Source organism: Patagioenas fasciata, chromosome 1 (assembly GCF_037038585.1).
Source record: "Patagioenas fasciata isolate bPatFas1 chromosome 1, bPatFas1.hap1, whole genome shotgun sequence".
Taxonomy (NCBI): domain Eukaryota; kingdom Metazoa; phylum Chordata; class Aves; order Columbiformes; family Columbidae; genus Patagioenas; species Patagioenas fasciata.
In genome coordinates this window covers 12,795,465-12,817,704 of record NC_092520.1, presented here as the reverse complement: position 1 = coordinate 12,817,704, position 22,240 = coordinate 12,795,465, and the positions used below count along the sequence as shown (strand labels likewise).

Below are 22,240 nucleotides of genomic sequence, written 5' to 3'. Positions count from 1 at the left end.
TGCAGAGTCTAACAACATCTCACTCTCTTGTCTGTTTCCAGCAGAGAAATGATAATGCTCTTGCTTTGAATATTAGCATGCAGATCCTTTGGCTGGTCAGTGAAAAATCTTCTTTTACTGTTTCCTAGATTTATTTTTATGAATATTGTGGGTTTAGTTCAGTGAACTTTAAACAGACAAATTCTTAGCCCTATCTTCTGTGTTAACCTTGTGCCTAGAACTTGGAGAAATACAGATTATTTTCATACCATTGCATATCAGACAAAATATAGCATTTCCCTTTCTTTATGCCAAGCTAGTATTACCCCTCACATCAGTGCTCCATTGCTCTTATGAATACTAATTCCTACCCTCTTAATCTCTGCACCCCAGAAAAATAAGATTGGATATCTTCTGAAAAAGGGGGAAAACTGAAGAATTGCCAGTAGACCTCCGAAGACAGACTCTGCAACCAGTTTTCAATACTTTTTTTTTTAAGGCTCTGTTTTGTAGCGTATCTTTCCTTGCAAAGTACAGCAAACTAACACTTGGCAGTTTTTTTACAGGGTGTCACTTTTTTCCTATGTTTTTCTGACTGTGGACTTGATCAAAGAAGATTATCATCAAGCCTTTATTCTTCTCTGTCATCTAAACTAAGCAACATAGAATGGTTCTAAATATACCAGGCTTAGTATCTTTGAGTGTGTTTTTTACATTAACTTTAGCTACTGGAATTTGGGCTTCTTGGAAAAGCAAAAAGGACCAGCAGAACAGAAGCCCAACTGAAATGGCCATAGTTGGAGGCAGGAATATAAATGTATTTGTTGGACTGTTTACTGCAACAGGTAAGTTTTCTTAAAGGACTTTTAAAAATTCTTAAAACACATGCATTACGTAGATCTAGGGGATGTTTCTTTCAAAGCGGGTAAACTCCTTTAATGTCAGGGCAGATTTTACCTAAGTGTGGCTTTAAAGGCGTATGGTTTCATGAATCATTTTGGGATAGATTCTTCCAAACCTCTTCACACTGAGCAGAACCTAATGCTTATGTAGATTCTTTTAAATTAAAGAGATTAATTTAAGAGTTTAGTTAAGAGTTTAATTTAGGAGTGACTGAATACAATACTTTTCATTAAGGAGGGCTGCGGTCTTAATCTTGAACCAGTTTCTGCTATCCAGCATAACAGAAGAATTTTACTCCTGGAACAATCCAGTACTGTGTGGAATAAATTGCTACTCATGGCAAGCATTGGCCTCTCTCCTAAAGAGAAAATGTTTCCCCACCGACTGCTGCCCTCCGCTTCCCTTTTCTCTCCTTGCTGCCTGGCATCATCTGAAATTTGCTTCTCTGCCCCATTTTTTGTGAAGGCTTCCCCAAGTGGTATTTGCCTGGCACAGACACTTAAGCCCATGTTGTAGGTTTGTATTCCGACTACAATGTCTGCTTGCATTTTTTTTTCCTAATTTCTGTTTTCTTAGACTGTGTAAGTGATGCTCATGAAGGATGATCTATCAGTCACAGCAAAATAACAAAGGCAATTCTGTTTGCTCTAGCAAAAGCCTTCCACTGGAAAAAAAAATGCAATTGGTCTATTCAAATTGCCTCTGACTGTTTAAACATTGAACTTTTCTATGCACACATAGATATTCATTCTTGAACCTGGGAAATTATTTAGCGTAGGATTCTAAAACTGTCTCATACTCGGCAGCACGTCTCACTATGGGAGAAAGCTTTGTAAGGAAAATAGAAGTGTGATTAAATATCTGTATGAAAAATATGTTTGCAGGCTCTCAGAGTGTTCTACAAGATTAGTTGAGAATATGTATCACAATACTGACCTTTCCATTTTCCATGTTTACAGCCACCTGGGTTGGAGGAGCGTATATCAACGGCACAGCTGAAATTGTCTACCTGCCTTCAAAAGGACTCTTGTGGGTCCAGGCACCTATGGGATTTGCCTTATCCCTTGTTATTGGTAAATAATGCATGTAATCAGGACAGAAAAGCTTTAAAAAAATCATAGGAGTATATTAAGATGTGTAACAGCATATAGAGTATATTTTAAAGGTAACTGTATTTCTTCAGATCCAGAATAAGCATTTATAATGCTATCCTCTAAACTGAAACATAAGAAATTGGGGTAGCTTGGATCTAGTGTAGAGTTTTGCCTGCTTGAAGCAATTTATAGGACAAAAATCTTATCTGAGAACTTTAGAAGCATGTGGCTACGTGCATGTTGCTTTTTTATCATTGTCTCTTATTCATAGACTATCGAGAGCATTGATACAATTCAAACTTTTTTCTTCAAAATTTCTGTGTGATGAAATAATACTATCTTGATTTTTCCACTAAAATGAGTTCTCTTGAGTACTCTCATCTCAGGACGAATTTGTAGTGTATCCCACTTTCCAGGTGGTCACTATTTTGTTGAAACTAAGCTAAATTACCTAAGTTGCCATTTCTAACTCCAAGAATGATTGGACTCATGCTGAAGTTCAGCCATCTTGTCAACACCAAAGTTTCTTCCAGTCCCCACTGAGTTATACCATAACTCTCTAGGGACACGGGATGATTAAAGCAAGGAGACCTGTGCACACCTTGCACAAGGATTTCTAAAAGAACAATAACCTTTATTCTCAAGTCAGACAAAAGAGTCCAACTGACACGAACATGAATCAGGCTTGGAATTTACTGCCAGCACTTCTTATGTGAGCAATTCTTACTAATGAAATTGGGGAGTGCAGGTCTGATCCTGCAATCTTTACTCAGGTCAGCAGTGCCCAGACAAGCAGTCCTGTTGGCTTCAGGGTTAGGCACAGTACGTATTTTTTGGTTTTAATGAGATGGCTCTACGTCTGAAGTCTAATATTTAGATGAAGGCGGGTCGGACTCAGCTCAATGTACAGATTAAAATAATAGAGTTCTGGGAACAGACAATGAAGCCATCAAAATGAAAATGTAACCAGAAAAGGAACACATATCAACATGTTGCATCACATGCTCAAGGACAAAAGTTACCCTCTTTTTTAGCCAGACATGAGTCTTCAATGCATCATTTTGACTACTGAGGTTTTCTACAGGATGTATTTCAGAAAACTTTGTGTCTCATGTTGGTAGGTCATTGGAGATGGAGAGGACACTATATGTGGATGTCATCTGAGCTAAGCTCCTGTTATATCCACACAAACATCTTACGGCATCTGGGGTGCCCTAGAGGGACCTACCTGGCCTCCAGCAGACACTCCAGAAAGATGTATGTCTGCCAAAAGTGAAGGGTCATATCTGCCAGCTGTAAGCAGATGTCCTCTGTAACCTGGGACCTCTCAGATGGATAATAGCCCATATTTAGGCAAGCGAATTGAGGTCCCACTGTCTGGTTGGCTGCATCATTCTCTAAGGTCCATTATGTATGAATTCCACATTCACTGTACAGTTCTGATACCCAAATACCATAGTATTCTTACTTTTTTTTTTTTTTTTTTTCCTGGAATATAATACATGCAAAATTCTACCAAAATGTCTTCACTTCTGATAGGTGGTTTCTTCTTCGTAAATCCAATGAGATCCAAGAATTATGTGACGGTGATGGATCCTCTTCAAGAAACCTATGGGAATGTGATGGGAAGCTTACTCTTCATTCCACCTCTGCTAGGAGAGGTGTTCTGGTTTGCAGCTATCCTGGCATCCCTGGGTAAATACTCACTTTGCCGTTATATCTGTTAAAGATGGTGTGGCACAACTATCAGAGTATAATACAAATTGAGGAATTGTGTTGCACTAATGTCTCCTCTTGTGAGAGGAACACAAGCATTTCTCATTTCTGGAAAATATGGTTTTAGGTTTAAAATAAATGACAGTAGTATATATTAATAATATTATAGCAGAGAGGTCTGGCAATATGAGTTAGTACCATCACATTGCCTGTGGAAAAGCAGATGTAAAAAGGCAAAGTGCCTTGGCAAAGACCATACAGCAAGGTGGCAGCAGGAGCAGAAAGGGAACACGGGCCCTTCTGAGTCCTCAGTCTGCCTGCTCTCTGTAGACTGTGCACTTTTCATAAAGTGTGGTGTGCTGGCATCAAGGGAATAACATACCCCTGTTTATTCTGTATTCTGCACATATGAAAGCTGTCTTAAAATACGTGACAACTTTGTCTGCAGGAGCAACAATGAGGGTCATCTTGGACATTGGAGGCTCTGTAGCTATCATCATCTCAGCATGTACTGTCATCCTCTACACTCTGCTGGGAGGCCTCTACTCTGTGGCATACACAGATGTCATCCAGCTGGTTTTCATTACCCTCAGCCTGGCAAGTGCTGTGCATTTCTTTTTTAACAGTTTCCTAACTAAGAGACAAAATCCTCTTCTTTTCAGTATCTCTCAGGCAAAAAATATCTCTAATAACCCTTGCTCTACTGTTCCTTTTCAGGACAATGGTTCTCCGGAAAGGTCTTATGGTCTTTATGCATTTCATTGAGTGCTCACACAAGCAATTGGCCTTGCTGGGTGAACACGGCTACAGAACATGTCCAGAACAATCTTGGCTAGAAAGAGATCTGTCTACTGACAGCACCAACTGACTTAAATTACAGATTCATGTTCTTGGTGATGCCAAGAACCAGAAACATGTAGATTTAGAGTCAGGAAAGGGGAGAAAGGAAGACTCTTAGTCTGGGTTTATTCTTATGCAACTTTATGTTCTACATCTACCTTTAATTTCAACATCTCAACAGATTCTTCAAGAACATGGATCCTCAGGAAATGGCTAACTATTTTTGTCTCTATCCTAGTGGGTTTGTATCCCCTTTGCCCTGGTGAACTCTGCGACGGAAAGTATTTATTTCACTGCAACTCATATATCTTACCAAGAGCCTTGGATTGGGAAAATAGAAAAACAGTATCTTGGAAGGTGGCTGGATGATTTCTTCTACCTGGTATGGAATATTTCTTGGACAGGTTTTTGGGAGAAGGGATTGTGCAGGGACTTCTTGTCTGGAAAACTTGTGGGTTCTTCCAGCCAGGAACCCTATGCTGCACAGTTGATAGGGGCAGGATGATGTGTAAAACTTTCTCTCAGTCACTGAACAGCACATTGAATTGGCCAGGGAGATCCAGGGCTCAGCTGTGGGAAGGGAAGGAAAGGAGCAGCAGGGACACTCCATCCTTTACCCACATGAAGGTATGTACCTCTTGAGTAAGATCATCCAGGCAACTGGTTGCCACCCTGGCACTAAATGATGCATTTCCGACCTTTTGAGAGGCTGGTCTTGCAGCTTCAATAGTGTGCTTTTAACATAATTATGTAAAATTCCCTCTGTTTGAAAAAATAATATTGAAATGACACAATTGCAGGTCGTCAGCAAGCATGGTGCCACTGGCTCCACTGCGCAATTCAACTTTCGAGCCAACAAAATAGCTAAGACTGCAGGAGGTTGTTACGCTCTCACTAGGTTGGTAGTAGGGGCACACAGAAGCTTGAGCTTGTTTGGCAAGGACTGAATCTTCAGATTTTATCTGATGAAATCTGTCTGCTAAGAAAGTGAAAATGGTGATTTTATTTTTAATTTTGTATTATACTCTATCTACGTTTGTGTAGATTTTTTTAAAAGTTCCATTCCTGAAACACTTCTTTTTTCCTTCCTCTGTACCTGTTTTACTATGCCAAGCAACTTAATTTTAACCTGTTTTATTTTGCTTTCTCAGCATGCCAAACCATTAACCTGTTTTGATCAAAATTTTGCATCCATCACAATGAAAACAAAGAAAAACACACCCTCAGCCATGACAAATATCATCCTCAATGGTTAAAGCTGGGCAAAGTTTATATATTCGAAGTGAGGGGGTTATAACAGTGAAGATTATTATTCTGCTGAATGGATGGATGATGCCCTTCAACAACCAACAACCAGTAACATCTGAACGTTTCAGGTGCTTGGCAGCATCCCATGGCAAACCTACTTCCAAAGAGTGCTCTCCACTGCCTCGCTGGGACAGGCAAGGCTCATCTCCTACCTCTCCGGATTTGGGTGCTTTTTGATGTCCATTCCCTCTGTGCTCATTGGCGCAGTTGCAGCATCAACAGGTAAAACTAAATAGTTTGCCTCTGAATAATCAACATGTTTTTGTCAAAGGTGATTAAAATGGGACCCAGAGAAGTCCTGATTTAGACTTCAAATTACCTAGTTCTGAGTACCTACAAGCCTTCAGTGCTAGAAGCTTGTGCCAGGAATGTGGAGCCCTCTGAGGTTCAGTGTATGACTACCTAGAGACATTTAAGCGGGTCCAAGACCTGTTTAAAGCTGTTTCATCATGGTGAAACAGCATCTTATGGACCTTGTGGTGAGAAAATATGAAGGCAGACCCTGTAAAATGCTGTATAATCCTATTTTCCAAGAAAACTTATGCCCACTTCTGTTAATGCGTTCTGTATGCAAGACCCAGTAATATTACTATAGGTTGTTAATAATGTCCAGGAGAAAATCTGATTGAAGCAATCAAGTAGTACAGCCCCTGCCCAGGAGATCAGTCTTGTGTTGGTTTATAGCAAGGGTTAAAGAGCAGCCGGATCACTAAAGGTGAACTCATGAATCCATCTGTCACTAGGGGCACCAGAACAAAACTCCCTGCTCCTCATGGCCGAGGTCTAGAAGATTGACCTTAAAGTGCCTCATTCCAGGAAACACACGAAGCACAGTTATTTCTGTAGATGCTACTGGGGAAAAGGAAACTATTTGATCTAGTGAGAGCTGCAGCAGCTAAGGGGAATCACAAGAGATCAAAAGAATCCAACAAATGAATCTGAGTCCTAAAATACTGAGTGGGTTCCAGTCCTTATCCCTGCTGTGACTGAGCTCTGTGGAAAGACAGTTTCAAAGACAGCAGAAATGTCAGTGAAGGATTTGTTGTGACTTTTCCTTGTTCTGTTTTAAAGACTGGAACCAGACAAGCTATGGTCTTCCAAGTCCACTTGAAAGGGGGGAATCGGCAACGATACTGCCACTTGTTCTACACCATCTCTGCCCAGCATACATCTCCATTGCTGGGTTGGGAGCCATCGCTGCTGCTGCAATGTCTTCTGCAGACTCAGCTCTTCTCTCTGCCAGCTCCATGTTTGCTCACAACATCTACAGGAAACTCCTTAGGAAAAAGGTACTTGGTTACAGCATTCAGTACTTTTGGTGTCAGGACAACTGCTTTTGTTTCAAGACCATTTCAAATCCAGTCTGTGTGGTGTGGGATTAGAGGTGCCTGTCTTCCTGCTGCTGAACTGAGTTCTGGAGCCAGAGCTTCAGACATAGGTCAGGGCTGTTCATGCCCTTGGACGGGGTACAAACACCCGCATTTGTGAGCTTTGCTCTTTAAAAATGACTGATAGCGGACTAGTATATCAATGGAAACGGCATAAAACCACGCCCCTTAAAATTACACAAGCTACCGTGGGTTGGCCACTGGTGGCAAAAGCACTGTCTGAAAGCATAAAGGGCTTGGTGGGAACCAGCCCAGAGCAGGGCGGTGCTGCCTCCCTGGCCAAAAAACACTGTGTCTGTAATGTTATGATCTCCTATTTTACAGGCTACAGAGACAGAGGTCTTATGGGCCATGAGGACCTCCATGCTGGTGTTTGGGGCAGAGGCTGCTGGTCTGGCTTTTTACTCCAGCTCTGTCTATGACCTCTGGTTCCTCAGCGGGGAGCTGGTGTACGCTCTGCTCTTCCCCCAGCTTTGCTGTGCCCTCTTCGTTCCCAGCACCAACACCTACGGCTCAGCTGCTGGCTTCTTAGTTGGGCTCCTCCTGAGGCTGCTGGCAGGAGAGCCTGCCCTGAGCATCCCCCCCACCATCTGCTACCTGACCTGCTCCCTGGTGAATGGGACCTACAGTCAGCTTTTCCCCTTTAAAACATTCAACGTGCTTCTCACCTCCGGGACGATCATTGCTGTTTCCAACCTGGCTGTGGTTTTGTTTGAGCGAAACCTCCTTCCCCGCAGGTGGGATGTTTGCAATATCACAGGGGGAGCCAGCACCCTCATCCCCCTGCAGCAGATGGAGAAACAGATGGGTTCATCAGTGGTTGCACTGGAAAAGAATCATGATTAAATGTGGAGGCTCATTTGAAATGTCAAGGTGCCTCCAGCAATTACAGTCTGGCACAAACAGCATTGCTCTTCCCATTGCTTTCACCAGTAATTAATTATTTAAAGTCCTCACAGGGTAATAAAGATGCACGCTGTTCGTCCAAGGAGAATGTGTGAGCTCAAATTCTGCAGTGATTAAAGGTGTGTGGTGATGGAGCATGATCTTGTGGTGGTGACCATGGGGCACTGTGGGTCTCAGCACGCTTTGGCTTCGGGGTGTCCCTGGTACCCCACCCAAAGGCAAGGCTGCAAATCATGCTCCAATGTTTATGGCATTCTCAAGTCACATACTTTTCTCACCACAAAATTCATGTTTAATAGTTTGGGTATCCTTGATTAAAAAAAAAAAAAAAAAAAAAGGTGAGCAAACCTGTTCCCACTACAACAGCTTGAGTTTTAGCATAATCTTCCCTGGGGAGCACATCAGACCTATAAATACACAGATTACTGCAGGCAGTGCAACCACCACAGCAGCCCAGCAGTAATATCAGTTCTGCACTATACTTTAGAAGGCTTTCCTTGATACCACAAACCTTTCGCATATGCTTCTCCTCAGCCACGGTCTCAGCCCATGCAGCCAATCTGACATCCCCTCTCATCTGACCTGGCAGGGCAGAAGCAGCTGAACAAGGTGAAGGAGCAGTCCTCAATGACTGGATAATAAAGTTTTACATAGGCACTATTTACAGAAACTCAACCAGCTGGAAAAATGGAGGTGCCTGAGAGACTCATCAATGAGTCTTCTTGAAAGCCCCTGGTTAAATCACTTGTGTGAAGGTGTTACCCAAGCAGAGCGGTGGGATGCTGTGGCACACATGCACAAGCTGGTGTGTTGAGACCTCAGAGGACTGTGATGACAGAAAGGTGCTGGAAACTGATGCTGAACCTGCCTGTAGGGACACGGAATCTTGAGGACAAGATCCCAAAAGATTCAACCCACCAGGTCTGTACAGAAAAGCCCCTGATACCTTGTTCGCATAAACTCTCAATGGGTCATAAGAAAAGCAGCCCAGCTAACTTGTGTGTTTGGCCTCCAACCTGAAGTCTGATGGACTGAGACCATCCCTCCATTAAGATGGGAGCTGAAATAAAGATTCAGAAGGATCCTGCAGTGACAGCTCATGGATGGTTGTCATTTTATACTTCCCTAGGCAGCCATGCAGTGGCTCACCAGGGTTCAATGCAACCCACCCTCAACAGCCAGCCTGAACCACACTCTGGAAAGCCCCTCACCACAAAACCTTTACAAAGTGGTTGTAGGAGCTGCTGTGCATGGAAACATCTGGCACTGTTGGAGGGAAGATATTTACTGACATATCCAAAATAGCCCACAGCAGACCAACCCTGACAGCCAACTGAGCTGCCGAGGCCAAAGCAATGTGCTGCTTGGTGAATTGCTTCCAGCACATGCTGAACATCCTCCTGTGCATGCACAAGGAGAGAAACTCTGCTGGTGCCACCATGCATGGTCACAGCAAGCTCAGCGAGTAGCCACGTGTCACTGAACTGTACCTAGGCAAGTGCAGTGGCTTGGGAGGAGGACTGGCAGCCCTAAGCTCTAGATATGGCTCTGATGACTTTGCTCCCTATGAGGAGCATCTGTCTCCTTTAAAATACCCATCCTCAGCAAGGTGGAGATTCTGGTCCTCATCAGAAAAATATCACACAACTTTATGTTTTTCTCTAGTGTTAGCAAACACCTGGGCACACAACTTCCCGTGCTTGCAGTCCTGCTGATGTGCTTTGTTAAACCAAGACCAGAAATTCTTTCCTGTGTCTCTGGACACTGTCATGAAATATTAATTATTACATGTCTAGAAAAGGGGAAAAAAACTGTTTTAGAAACTAAAAGCATTGCCATTAACTATGGTCCTAGGCAGTCACCCACTGAAGTGTTTCACAGCCCAGTGATTTGAGTGGGAGCATGTGAGGTCGTGCTTAGCTGAGGCAGACACCAAAGCTATCATTACTACAGCGCCAGAAGAGCTGGGCTCTTGTTAAATCTCAGTTGCTATACACTGATTCATGCACACTCCACTGAAAGATTTGGGGATGGCCTAGTTTGGGGACCTCTATGGTCCTCTGTGTGGATGAAACCAAAGCTGACACACAACATTTGCACAAGGGCATGGACCTGCTGCTTGGCCCAGATAAGAGTAAAAGTCCAATGTCCTCATGTCAAGGCCTCCATTCCACTCACTGGCCATCCCACCCAGTTACTCTGAAAGGCAAATGACTACATATGGATGTATCTTTCCTCTACACCACTGTGTCCAACTTCTTCTGTTCCTCTGCAGACTCCGAATGTTTGACATTAAAGCCTTTCCATGCTTATGTGCTTGGCCTGAAGGGCAACAGATCCACAGCATCTGGAGCCAGAGCCAGTAGGCAGTGCTCTGGAGTAGGACCTTGATGAAGAGCGTCACCAGCACCATCATGTCACCACCCAGCGTCACCACAGAAAGCTCCCAGCGACTTCAAATAGGAAAGTCTTGGCACTGCAAGGGGTACCTGGCATGCTCAGCAGAGACACTTTGTCCTTTACAAAGCTTCTCTGAATTTCATACCACTAAATTCTGTGGCCGTGCTTCACGTGAAGAGATTAAAATGGCAAAGACACAATTACTGTACTCTCCTGAATGTTTACCATTTTCCACCCTTATATGACTCCCTCCTCAGAACATCCCCCAGCAAGCTTAAAAAGCAAACATTCATCAAGGTCAGACAAAGTTTTGAAAGCAATTAGCTGCAAGTAAAATAAATATAAAAGCAATTCTAGCCTATACTTAATAACAAAATTCCTAGTTGTTCCAGTCCAGCACACCCAGTCCTTGAGGTGTTGCCAGCATGGGTGAAAATGACCCAACTCCCATGAAATCATTCCTCTGACAGGTTACTGCCTCCAGTTCAGCAATTCTTCCTTTTCTTTGCCCTTGCTTTATAAAAAATTTACTTGGGCACTGGAGGGCCCCAGTTTATCTTTCCTCTTGTGAATTTACCTCTGTTGCCCCTTTTATGTGTCCGTGTCAGTAACTCTGTACAGTTCCAGTATCCTTTAACTTTTCTCAGCCTAGACAGCTGCTACTTGTTTCTTGCTATTTTGAGGTTAATAACATCGTATCTGTCATGTCTAATAAAACAAACAAACAAACAAACAAACAAAAACTTGCAATTTGGGAAGCATTTGGTTTGCGGTGAGTTCTCAGCATCTCATCAGATCCTTACCAGGTATCTTTGGATGTTTAGTTTATGTAGATGAGAAAAATAGGAACATAACACTTCTGGAGGGAAATCTGCAACTCTTTCCCTTCTCACTTACGCTCATTTTTAGGACTTCATTAAGTGCCTCCTCACTGGAATAACAGCTGGCGTCTAGCAAGAAAGCAAAGAAGCACTCGCAGGTTTGCCAGACATTTCTAGCACTGTCAGGGAGATATTTGTACACGATCCATGAGCTGCACGGGGCCAGGATGACCCTCTCATGGTTTCCACAGGAATGCCCTGCTCTCTGGCCCTGCCCCACGTGCCACACACCGATCTTGCCTCACAGTTCTCAGACTTTACTAAAACCTCTGCTAGAGAATACATCACCTCAGCTAGCAAAGCTTCTCAGTTTTCTAATAACTTCTCCTGCTCTAGCTCACCACTGACTTTCATGCTCCTGTAAAAAAGGAGGAATTCAAAGGCATTAATCCCCCACAACAGCACATTTGTAAATCCACATTAAAAAAAGCAAACTTACTTCGCTGATCTTGAAAACTTCAAGGCAATCCATCATCCACAGAGATGGGAATGCTGCTGCAGCAAAGCACAGCTTTCTCTGTCCCTCAGGTAGGAGATCATCTTTGTGACTGGAATTTGGGCTGTCTGGAATAATAAAAAGAAGGAGAACAGTGTGAACTGAAGTAAGGATTCCATTATCAGACACAAAGACATGAACATCCCAAATGATGTATAGCTAAAGTTTTCCGTAAGTCTGCTGGGAAACGTCTTTCTTCAACATTAAACAACCTCAAGAGCAGATAGTGTTTTGTTTTCGTTCTTTGGCCAAATGGCCAAATGGTTGTTTTGTGGTTTTTGTTTTTTTCTTTTGGTTTGGGGGTTTTTTTGTTGGTTGGTTGGGTTGTGTTTTTTTGGTTTTGTGTAATTTTTGTTTGGTTGGTTTTGTGTTTTTTTTTTCTGTTGGTTTTGGTTTGCTGGTTGTTTTTGTTTTGTTTTGATTTTTTGGGGGGTGTTCTGTTTTACATCTTTTGGTAGGTCTCTTGAAGTAATATGGGATCTACCTTGACAGAGGTGACCATTTTCCTCCTCCCCTCCTCAGCTGCCCACCACCAGCTACATTATCTGACCCTGGAGATATTGCTGCACAAATTAGACTTTGCAAATCTACCTTAGGCAACTCACTTGATTAATTTGTGCATTTTAATTGACTCCAAGAAGGACTTTGAGATCTTTGGAAGAATGTTCTGTTATACACAGTGAACACTCATCTTGCATGAGTTGAGAACTTCTGTTCATAGCTGAAGGGCAGTTTTCCTGGTCAGTTTAATTCCAACATCACACCAGTGGAAGTGATTTATCTTTATTTCAGCAAGGCTTTTGACACTACCTCCAACAAAATCCTCATGGGTAAATGAATGAATACAGGTTGGATAAGTGGTCAGTGAGGCGGACTGAAAAGTGGCTGAACTACCAGGCTTGGAGCACTCTGATCCACAGCATGAGATCCATCTGGATGCCAGTCACTAGTGCTGTACCCCCAGGTGTGATGCTGAGGCTGTTACTGTTTAGCATCTTCATTAACGCCCTCAGTCCTGGGACACAGTGCACAGCTGGTGAGTTTGCGGGAGCAGGGACCGATAGAGTTGATGGTTGTGCTGCCATCCGTGGGAACCTGGACAGGCTGCAGAAATGGGCTGACAGGAACCTTGTAAGGTTCAGTAAAGTGAAGTTCAAAGAATGGCACCAGGGGACAAACAACCCGAGGCACCAGCACAGGCTGGGAGCTGAGCCAGCCATGTGTCCTTGTGAGAAAAACATCAACAGCCTCCTGGGCTGTATCACGCAGGGCATTGACAGCAGGTCAAGGGAGGTGACCCTTCCCCTCCACTTAGCACTGGTGAGACAGAGTCCAGTGAAGAAGATTAAGGGTTTGAAGCATCTGTCATACAGTGAGAGGCTGAGAGAGCCAGGAGAGTTCAGTCTGAAGAAGAGAAGGCTCATATGGATCATATCAATGTATATAAATACCTGAAGGGGAAGAGGGAAAAAAAAAACAGAGCCGGACACTTCTCAGCAGTGCTCAGATTGAGGATAAGAGATAATGGGCACAAACTGAAACACAGGATAATCCAGAGCAGAAGTAGTTTTCACAGTATGGTTAGGCACTGAAACAGGTCACCCAGAGAAGTCGTGCAGTCTCCATCCTTGGAGATATTCAAAGCCAACTGGACACAAGTCTGAGCAACCTATTTTCACTGACCTGGCTCTGAGCAAGAGGTTGGACAATTTCCAGAGGTGCTTTGCCACCTCAGCCATTGCGTGATTTGTCACTCTGGAAGAATAAAATGACAGTCTCATGGCACTACCTTCAGTAGCAGCATCCATTTGCTGGGCTGGACCAGAGCTCCTTTCAGATATGTTCTCACCTTAGTCATCAGTAATAACAAGCAGTTGAATCCTAGAAAGTTTTCATTTTCAAGTTATCATAAAACTATGCCTTTTTTTATTCGCTGTACAGTGGTCTGGACCCAAAATTGCCCACGACAACAGAAGTCCAGCTTATCTGGCTGCATGCAGTTGTGTACAAAAACTAACAAAAGCTGGGACAAAAAGGTCAGAAAGGTCTGAATATGGGTGTGATGAGAACTCTTCAAGGCTCCTGGTGCCGTTGTGGTTTATGCATGACAATGAGCAGAAAGTTCTAAAAATGGGAAAATAGGCTTCCAGATGAAAAGAGTGGCTGGGCTGGATTTTGGTCAGCTACCTCAAAGGAGATGAAGAGCCTCTTGGACACAGCCTGTGCTGGGTCACTCCATCGGGCAGAGGGGGTACCCAGTAGACCCAAAGGCAATGTCTATGTCATTTATTTAAATAATTCTGTGTGATGGAACAGTCCTGAGCCCCTAGGCCAAGTGGTAGAGTAAACACAACCAGTGCAAAGTCTGCTGGAATAGAAGTGGAAGACTGCAGAAGTTGGTGGAGCCAAATCTAGTCCAATCTCAGTCCTCGGGAGTGAACTGTCTCCAGAACAGCACTTGATTTTTGGTTTTGAAGAAACCAGTTGATTCACTCCAAGAAAGACCCAGGGAATGCACTAACATTCACACAAAGTGGACAGACAGTAGCCCAGGACCTAGGACTGAACTGACAGGATAAATTATTTGCAGTAGACAGATCTACAGCAGCAAACACCAGCATCTGGGCAGCACTACAATGTCACCTGGGTTGACAGGATCCACTGAGATACCCCGAGGCTTACATTGTCTTGGTTCTCCTTGGCGGTTTTAGACTTCATCTCCTGTGGAGTGCCTGAGATGTTATCAGACAGAAATTAGATTAAGAAACAAGAACAACACATAACCAGTTCTGTGTACATTAGGCAGATTAACAACTGGCTAACTGACATGTCTTGAAACATAATGGCAAGTAGGAAATTATCATCCACCATGTGAATCTCTAGTGAGGTTGATTCTTGGCATTATGCTATTTAACTGCACTGGGTAGGCAATGAGGAGCAGTCCACATTGTGTGCTCAGCTGGTCAAATAATCCAGATGCACTTCTTATGGGCTACTGAACAACCTAACACAGATGTCCATAGACAGATCAGGTGAATCACAATCTAAAACTATTGCCTGTGTTGTCCTGAAAGGAAGCCCTGAGTGATGCTGTGCACTGCAATGTTGAAATTTAGATGGGGTGAGTCATACCCAGAGCAGGTTCCTGCTATTTCGATAGTGTCTGTTCTCTCACAAGCAGGTCTCATGACAAGATCCAATGTCCGGAATTTGAAACTAGACAAATTCAGACTACAAATGAAGCTCAGCTTTTAAATGTAAGCTACACTAAATATCAGACCAATTTGCCAGCTTAATGCTGACAAATTCCTTTCTGCAACTATGGAGAAGTCAAGATCATGGTGTGACTTGGATTTCTAAATCTAAACTGGGTCCTACATCAGCAGACCTTCTGTATTCTGAACCTCACATTATCTGTGCAAAAACAAGGGAAAAGTGTGTGATTTTTTAAAGAAAGGCAAATTGAAAATTCAAACATATTTACAACTCAGGAATTCTTGCTATGCAACTGCAAGCTGTGACACTTGCATTTTATTGAAGAAAGAACACAACAGGGTTTTCTCTGATATACATGTGGGATTTGTTTTCTCCTAGAGTTCAGTTATAATCTTAATTCAGGAATAACAGACTTTGACATAATGACAGGATTGGAGAGAAATTTTACGCTATGGGACTAAAGCAAACTGAAAAACTTCCAACTTTGCCATCCTTTTTACAATTTTAGTGAGCTGTGCAACATTGTGTTGTACACCTCATAATACACCTCTGACGAGGTTACACAGGAATGTGTCCAGCCCCAAGTAACACAAACCAGCGCTTCCCTCTCAGAACTGGCCTTTCTCCATGCCCTGAATGTGGCTCACCCATTACCTCCACAAGTGTCCAGGAGATGCAAACTGCCACCCAGCACCATCACCTGCCCACCTGATGCACACCTCCCCAAGTGGCTGGTGGCCTTTGGGCCCTGCCAAGGCACCCACAGCAGGTCACCGTGCACCAGGTTCTGCTAAGGTTGTTAGCACTTCTGCTGTTGCTGATGGTGCTGCGCGACCTCCTCCACCTACCCACACTGCACTCCTGAAAATTAGAGGCAAAAATTAAATGAAGTTTCCAGCTCTGATACGTTTGGAGCAATTCCTAAGCCCTCTCCACACACAGGCTGAGGTGGGCACTGGGGCCAAGGCTATAACTGACATTGCTACGTGTGTGGTGCTCCAGGAGGAAACCACCCACCGTGCGTGTGCAAGGGTCTGAGCTGTGACTGCCCTGAGTTACCCAGACTTGCCTCTGCAGGAGACACCATAATTATACCACCATTGCTCAATCACGGTCATTATTCGAAAGGCAACATGCCTAACATGCTTCAGCAATCATTCTGCTGGGCCGGATGGGCTTGATTCAATTTGCTTCGGTGCTGAATATTTCCAGCTGCCTTGGAGGCACTGTGTCCAGCCATGGGAGCCAACATGGGCAGCAAGGCTGTCTGCAGCCAGGAGCATCAAGCCTGGCTTTCTGGTGAGACCCTGTGGGCAGCTCCTGTTCAGCCCTTCTGCAAAGGGCTGAGGGACACTAAGCCAGCGGTAGAAAAAGAGGTTTCTGGTTTTGTCAGCTCACTTAGATCATGTGAGGACATGGTTGTGCTGACAGGCCAGGTTGAAGTAAATTCTTTGCACCGAATTTACACCAAATGACATGGAGAGGTGCTCAGGTGATCCACATGAAAAATCTGCTGAGACCAAAGTGTAGATATTTAAATAGTCCATTTCAACTAGACCAGCTTAATCATGCATAATTATTGTTTGCTTAATTATTACTCATTCTTAATTCTATTTAAGTTCTCACCCAATCTGTGTGTATCTCCTGCATCTTACGACAGTGACTGAATTGAAGATGGGAGACAGGTTTGAGAGCCTTGGGCATCCCAAGATTTGAGATGACAAAAGTTTGTGCTGTTCTTCTACTGGAGAGTATAGCATTAAAATTCACAGGGGAAAAAGGGAAGACACAAGAGTCACATTTGTATTTGCCCCTTTTTGAGATGATTGTTTTCATTCTGCACAAAGTGGATAGATGTACCATTTGCCTTGCTGAATTCTGCAGTTGAAAATATTCACACTGCCAGTGATTAAAGGTGAAAAGTACCATGGGACAGCAAAGCAGAATTAGAGCACCTTGGAAAAGAGTCAGATGATTCTTACACACCATAAAAGCTCATTTTATATTTTCTTTGTATGGTGTAACACTAACCAAAACCTTTTCTATACAACAGACTATAACTTCAGACATTAATGTGAGGCAAAGGGTTATATGAATGACTAACCTTCTGGTGTCCTGGCCAACCTGGAACATAAATATTTTTATTTAATCAGAAGTGCATTATTATTTTGCTGTTATTTTTACCACAATACATAGTCCAAGGGCAATCAAAAGAGACTTCAGGGCCCTGGAATGGCTCGTAAGGGAATTTGGAGCACAGGTTAGTTTTAGCTCTCTCCTTCCAGTTGGAAGAAACAGACAGACTCAGACTATTAATACCTGGCTCCATGGCTGGTGTTACTGCCACAGTTCTGGGTTTTTCGATAATGAGATTGTCTACATTGCACCAGGCCTGCTGGCATCAGATGAGATTCACCTTTCTCAAAGGGGGAAAAGGGTCTTTGCTCACAAGCTAGCGGGGCTCATTGGCAGAGCTTTAAACTGGCCATGAAGGGGGATAATCTCAGGCTTGCCCCCAACAATCTGTGGGATGACACGCCTAGGTTAAAGGGACAGAATGCTAGTGAGGGCCCTCAACCTGTTGCTCTGAGATGTGCTGTCTACACTGCAGCACACCTGAAGTCTTACAGAGATGAGCCAGGGGTACCTGAAGTAATAGCAACCAGCAGGCAAACACCTTTGAAACACCACAAAGGGATTAAGGGGTGTTCCTCTAAGAAGGTGATATGCCCAACAGATCAGCTGCAGTGCCTCTACACCAATGCATGCAGCATGGGCACCAAACAGGAGAAGCTGGAAGCCACCATGATTCTAGAAAGCTATGACCTAGTTGCCATTAGTGAAACTTGGTGGGATGAATCCCATGACTGGACCATGGTTATTGATGGCTAAAGGCTGTTCAGAAAGGACAGGTGAGGAAGGAGAGGTGGCGGTGTTGCAGTCTACATCAAGAGATGGATAGGTTGTGAAGAGCTGTCTCTGAAGAATAGCCATGAGCAGATTGAAAACTTATGGGTTTGAATCAGAGATGGAGGCAACAAAGAAAACCTTGTGGTTGATGTCTACTACAGACCAGCCAGTCAGGGGAAGACTATTAATGTAGCCTTCTTACTCCAGCTACAGGCAGCAATGTGCACTTGCAGCCCAGAGGGCCAAACATATCTTGGGCTGCATCAGAAGGAGTGTGGCCAGCAGTTGGAGGGAGGCGATTCTGCCCCTCTGCTCCGCTCTGATGAGACCCCACCTGGAGTCCTGTGTCCAGCTCTGGAGCCCTCAGTGCAGGAAAGACATGGACCTGTTGGAGAGGGGCCAGAGGAGCCACAGAAATGATCAGAGGCTGGAACAGCTCTGCTGGGAGGACAGGCTGAGAGAGCTGGGGTTGTTCAGCCTGGAGAAGAGAAGGCTCCAGGGAGATCTTATTGTGGTCTTCCAGTGCTTAAAAGGGGAGGATAAGAAAGATGGGGACAGACATTTTAGCAGAGCCTGTTGTGATAAGACAATGGGTGATGGTTTTAAACTGAAAGAGAGGAGATTCAGGCCAGACATGAAGAAGAAATTTTCTACACTGAGGGTGGTGAAACCCTGGCCCAGGTTTCCCAGAGAGGTGGTGGATGCCCCATCCCTGGAGACATTCAAGGCCAAGCTGGACGGGGCTCTGAGCAACCTGATCTAGTTGAATATGTCCCTGCTCATTGCAGGGGGGCTGGAAGGTCTGTTCCAATCTAAACTATTCTATGATTCTATGACTCTATGATCCTATTACTTTGTCTTTCTTTTCTGAAACTAAAGCCTACTATGTGCTGTGGGGTTAACATTTCAGGGTAAAAGAAATGGGCATCCAGTTATTCTCCTTCATTCCACCTCCCCAGAATTGTCCACATTTGACCTCGATCTCCCATTTCTTGGGTGAGAGTTTCCACCCCTGAGCTGTAGAACACAAGGCAAAAGGGGAAACGAAGTACACCCTGCTTATGGGCCTTCTGATTCTAGCCTGGGAAAAGAATCCTCAAAATATTCAGCAAATAACATTTAAGTTCTTGAACAGCTTTAGACGAGCTAAACTGATTTTTTTTTATCATAGGCTTACCTACTGCTTGGGATTCTTTAAGTGTCTTTGATTTACAGAGCTGGATTATAAAATCTGAGAAACAAGCCTTTGAGTGACACATATCCAGCTTTCTGGGAGAGCCAGTCTACCTGCGTCTTTAGACACAGTGTCTCCAAGGTCCCCAGACACACGTGCTGATTGCACCAGGCTGGAAATCCCAAACCACTGGTTGTAGTAAAAGTGAGTCACGGATGTGGCCATTGCCTTCCTTCAGTCTCTGGGAAGATCTTGATGGCACAGCCATACCAGAAAGCCTTTGTAGACAACTCCTACAAGATGTACTTCTAATTTTGAAGGATTTGAGTATGTTTTCATGGCTGTTACACCTGCCATGATTGGTGCCATAGCTGCTTCTCTGGGTCAAGCTGTTTTTCTTGACACTGCTTGTGGCCCAAGAATTGCCGCTAGTGTTGATAATCAATGCAGGCAGGTGTATTGAGCACGAGGAAGTGGAAAAAGAAGGAGGAAGGAAGAGAAAGAGAAAAAAGCTAATGAAGACCTCAATGAATTGCAGTGGCCACGTAATGTGCCTTCTGCTACTGTAGTGCCAGCCTGCAGCCACCACCCCGTGCTGACTGTGCCCGGTGCTCTTGCCCCACCGTCTGGAAGGGATGAAGGCAACCTCAGAGACCCAGAAAATCAAATAATTTTTTCTCTGTTTCGCCATAAACTTCCTAGAAAGAAGCAACTTTGTGTTTCGGTTTCCTGTTTGAAGAAACTGAGTGTATGGCCATCTCTGTAAATACAAAAGGGTGCAGAGGGCTGAGGATGCAACACCTTGGGAGTTTAAATGCCACATTGCAAAAACCTGTTTCATTTCTGACACTAAACAGTGACTTGTGGGCAAACGCAATCACCCAGCTAACGCGGTGTGCTTTCAGTACCTCCCATTTGAGAAAAGCTGGTTCCAAATGTCTCCCTCCTACTAAGCATCTGTGTGTCCTCGGGTATACATTTCTGCATCTTTCAAGGTTGAGTTTCACTTAATTTCATTTTTTCCTTTGTTTTCCTAACCCCCAAAACCACAGACCAAAACCACAAGGAGACTAAGGCCATCTAGGTTGCTTAAAAAGTGGAGGAACGCTGACAGACTGGGACTGCCCATGGTCTCTTACAGCTATTGATTGATTTGAGGTAAGAGAAGGGCTTTTTGTACTGTGCTTCTGCCAAAAAAGAATAAAAGGCAAAAAGAAACCAACGACAAAGAAAGTGCATATTTGTCCAGGTTCTACTTCAAATACTGAAAAATACTTTTTTTCATCTTATATGGATGAGAGGAATGTCTTTACACACTGAGACCTCCCAGTGAATGTTCTTTTCACTTCCAGAAGACCAGAATAAAGTAATTCTGGACCACCAACTTCATATGAAAGGGGAAGGTCCAGCAGAATGTCTCCTATTTTTCTTGTCTGCCTGTGCCTGGCGTACATTTCTGTTGCTGGTTCAGAAGCCTGCAGCTCTTTCCAGCTGTTTGCCAGCTCTCTGCATTGACCAAAAGCATCCCAAGGCAGCGCTGAGAAGCTCCCAGCCTTCCAACCCTGCAGATGCAAAGCCCTACAGCCCCTCCTAACATTTCTTTGCTGAATTTTCTCCCATGATTTCTCGCAGAATGAAAATATCCCTAAAATGCTAATGCAGGTCTGGAATCTCTGTGAATTTTTAACTCTGGTGGTTTTTATCTCTTCTTCAGCAAAAGACAAGGTCAAGCATTTCGTTGAGTCCAAAAAGATATCAATGGAAAAAGGTGAGGGGAAAAAAAAAAGCAAACCCTCTTTATAAAGCATTTCAGAGTCATGCGGCATATTAGAGAGCAAAAGGAGCTTTCTGGCTTCTATCTGGCTGTAGTTGCAATTGTTAATGTGATTTTGTTCCATTATTAATGACACCAGAAAGAGAAATCAGGCCTTCCAGGCAAACTTGAGAGACTCTCAGATGGCAAAGAGAAGGAAGGGAAAAAATCCCTTAAAATAATGGAAATAAGCAAAGGGAAGGAGAAGGGTAACTTAAAATACTGATCATGCAGCAATAAAAATCTGCAGATGTCTACAGCAGTGTAGGGACTGTGAACAAAATCTTTTACAAAGCTTGTAAATCGTTCTCAGAGCCTGCTAGTTTAAGGGCACTTTGTAACTAAACAAGGAATAACTAATTTCTTACAGCCTGTACTATATTGTTGAATACATTTATATTTCCTAGAATTGCTGTTTGACAAGCGGGGAAAAATAAATCCAGAAGAGCAGCATTAATGGATGAAACGTCTATAACCCAGAGCGGCACATCATCAGCTTCATCTGAATGTGGCTGGACAGAATTCCAATAAAAAACCTTGTTAGGAAGATACATCATGAATATGCCAAGGTAAGTAATCTCAGGATTAACATTCCCGTCTGGTTTTCTTGTAATGGACTGTGAGGTAACTACACAACCAGCACCATGCAGCAGAGCCGGGCAGGGCGCACCCTTCGCTCCCACCCAGCAGAACCAGCTCCACGCTGAAGCCTTGCACCCATGCACAGGACCCACCACCGGCTTGTCCGCAGCATCCTCTTCAAATTTCATCCCCACAGCAGGAGAGATCTCCTGAGGCTCATCCCCCATTGCATTTGGAGTGCTGAGAGACAGGCAGTGACTCAGAGGGGCCAAGCATCAGGGGTAAATTTGGTGATAATGTTGGCTGCTAATCAATAATACAGCTATTATTGGTACTCCATGAGGTCAAGTGATTCACACTGCAGTCGCTGGTTGATGGGGCTGTACCCCATGGTTCCCAACACCACCCCCTACAGTGTTGCTCACCACAGCTACACTCCTCCACAGGCTGTCAGTAGGGAACCTGACCCGAAAATCCCCCCTGCCCTCTGCTGTGATGCCACGGGCTCCCACCCTGCCCAAAGTGCTCCCCATTGCTGCCGTTCTACACCAGCTGCATTTCTGCTTAAGAGAAATCTCTTCCCTTGCAAAGGGGTTGTTTGCAGCACAGGGGGTGGAAGTGTTGCTTGGAATGG

General features: G+C 44.0%; 1 protein-coding gene across 1 annotated transcript; it reads left to right on the top strand.

Annotated features, from left to right (window-relative positions):
* Positions 1–646: 646 nt before the first annotated feature.
* Positions 647–8,104, top strand: LOC136110058 (high affinity choline transporter 1-like). The gene is made up of 8 exons (XM_065853264.2): positions 647–824; positions 1,842–1,955; positions 3,516–3,671; positions 4,141–4,289; positions 4,771–4,914; positions 5,909–6,062; positions 6,912–7,129; positions 7,553–8,104. Exons 1-8 carry the CDS (start codon positions 647–649, stop codon positions 8,072–8,074), a joined length of 1,635 nt encoding a protein of 544 aa, XP_065709336.1. The 3' UTR covers positions 8,075–8,104.
* Positions 8,105–22,240: the final 14,136 nt, after the last annotated feature.

Bases quoted from the DNA above. Each gene is read 5' to 3' on its own strand.
- LOC136110058 (XM_065853264.2), top strand. From the start codon at position 647: ATGGTTCTAAATATACCAGGCTTAGTATCTTTGAGTGTGTTTTTTACA. The intron at 3,672-4,140 runs GTAAATACTCAC...CTTTGTCTGCAG, and splicing joins AGCTATCCTGGCATCCCTGG to GAGCAACAATGAGGGTCATC. The intron at 7,130-7,552 runs GTACTTGGTTAC...CCTATTTTACAG, and splicing joins GGAAACTCCTTAGGAAAAAG to GCTACAGAGACAGAGGTCTT.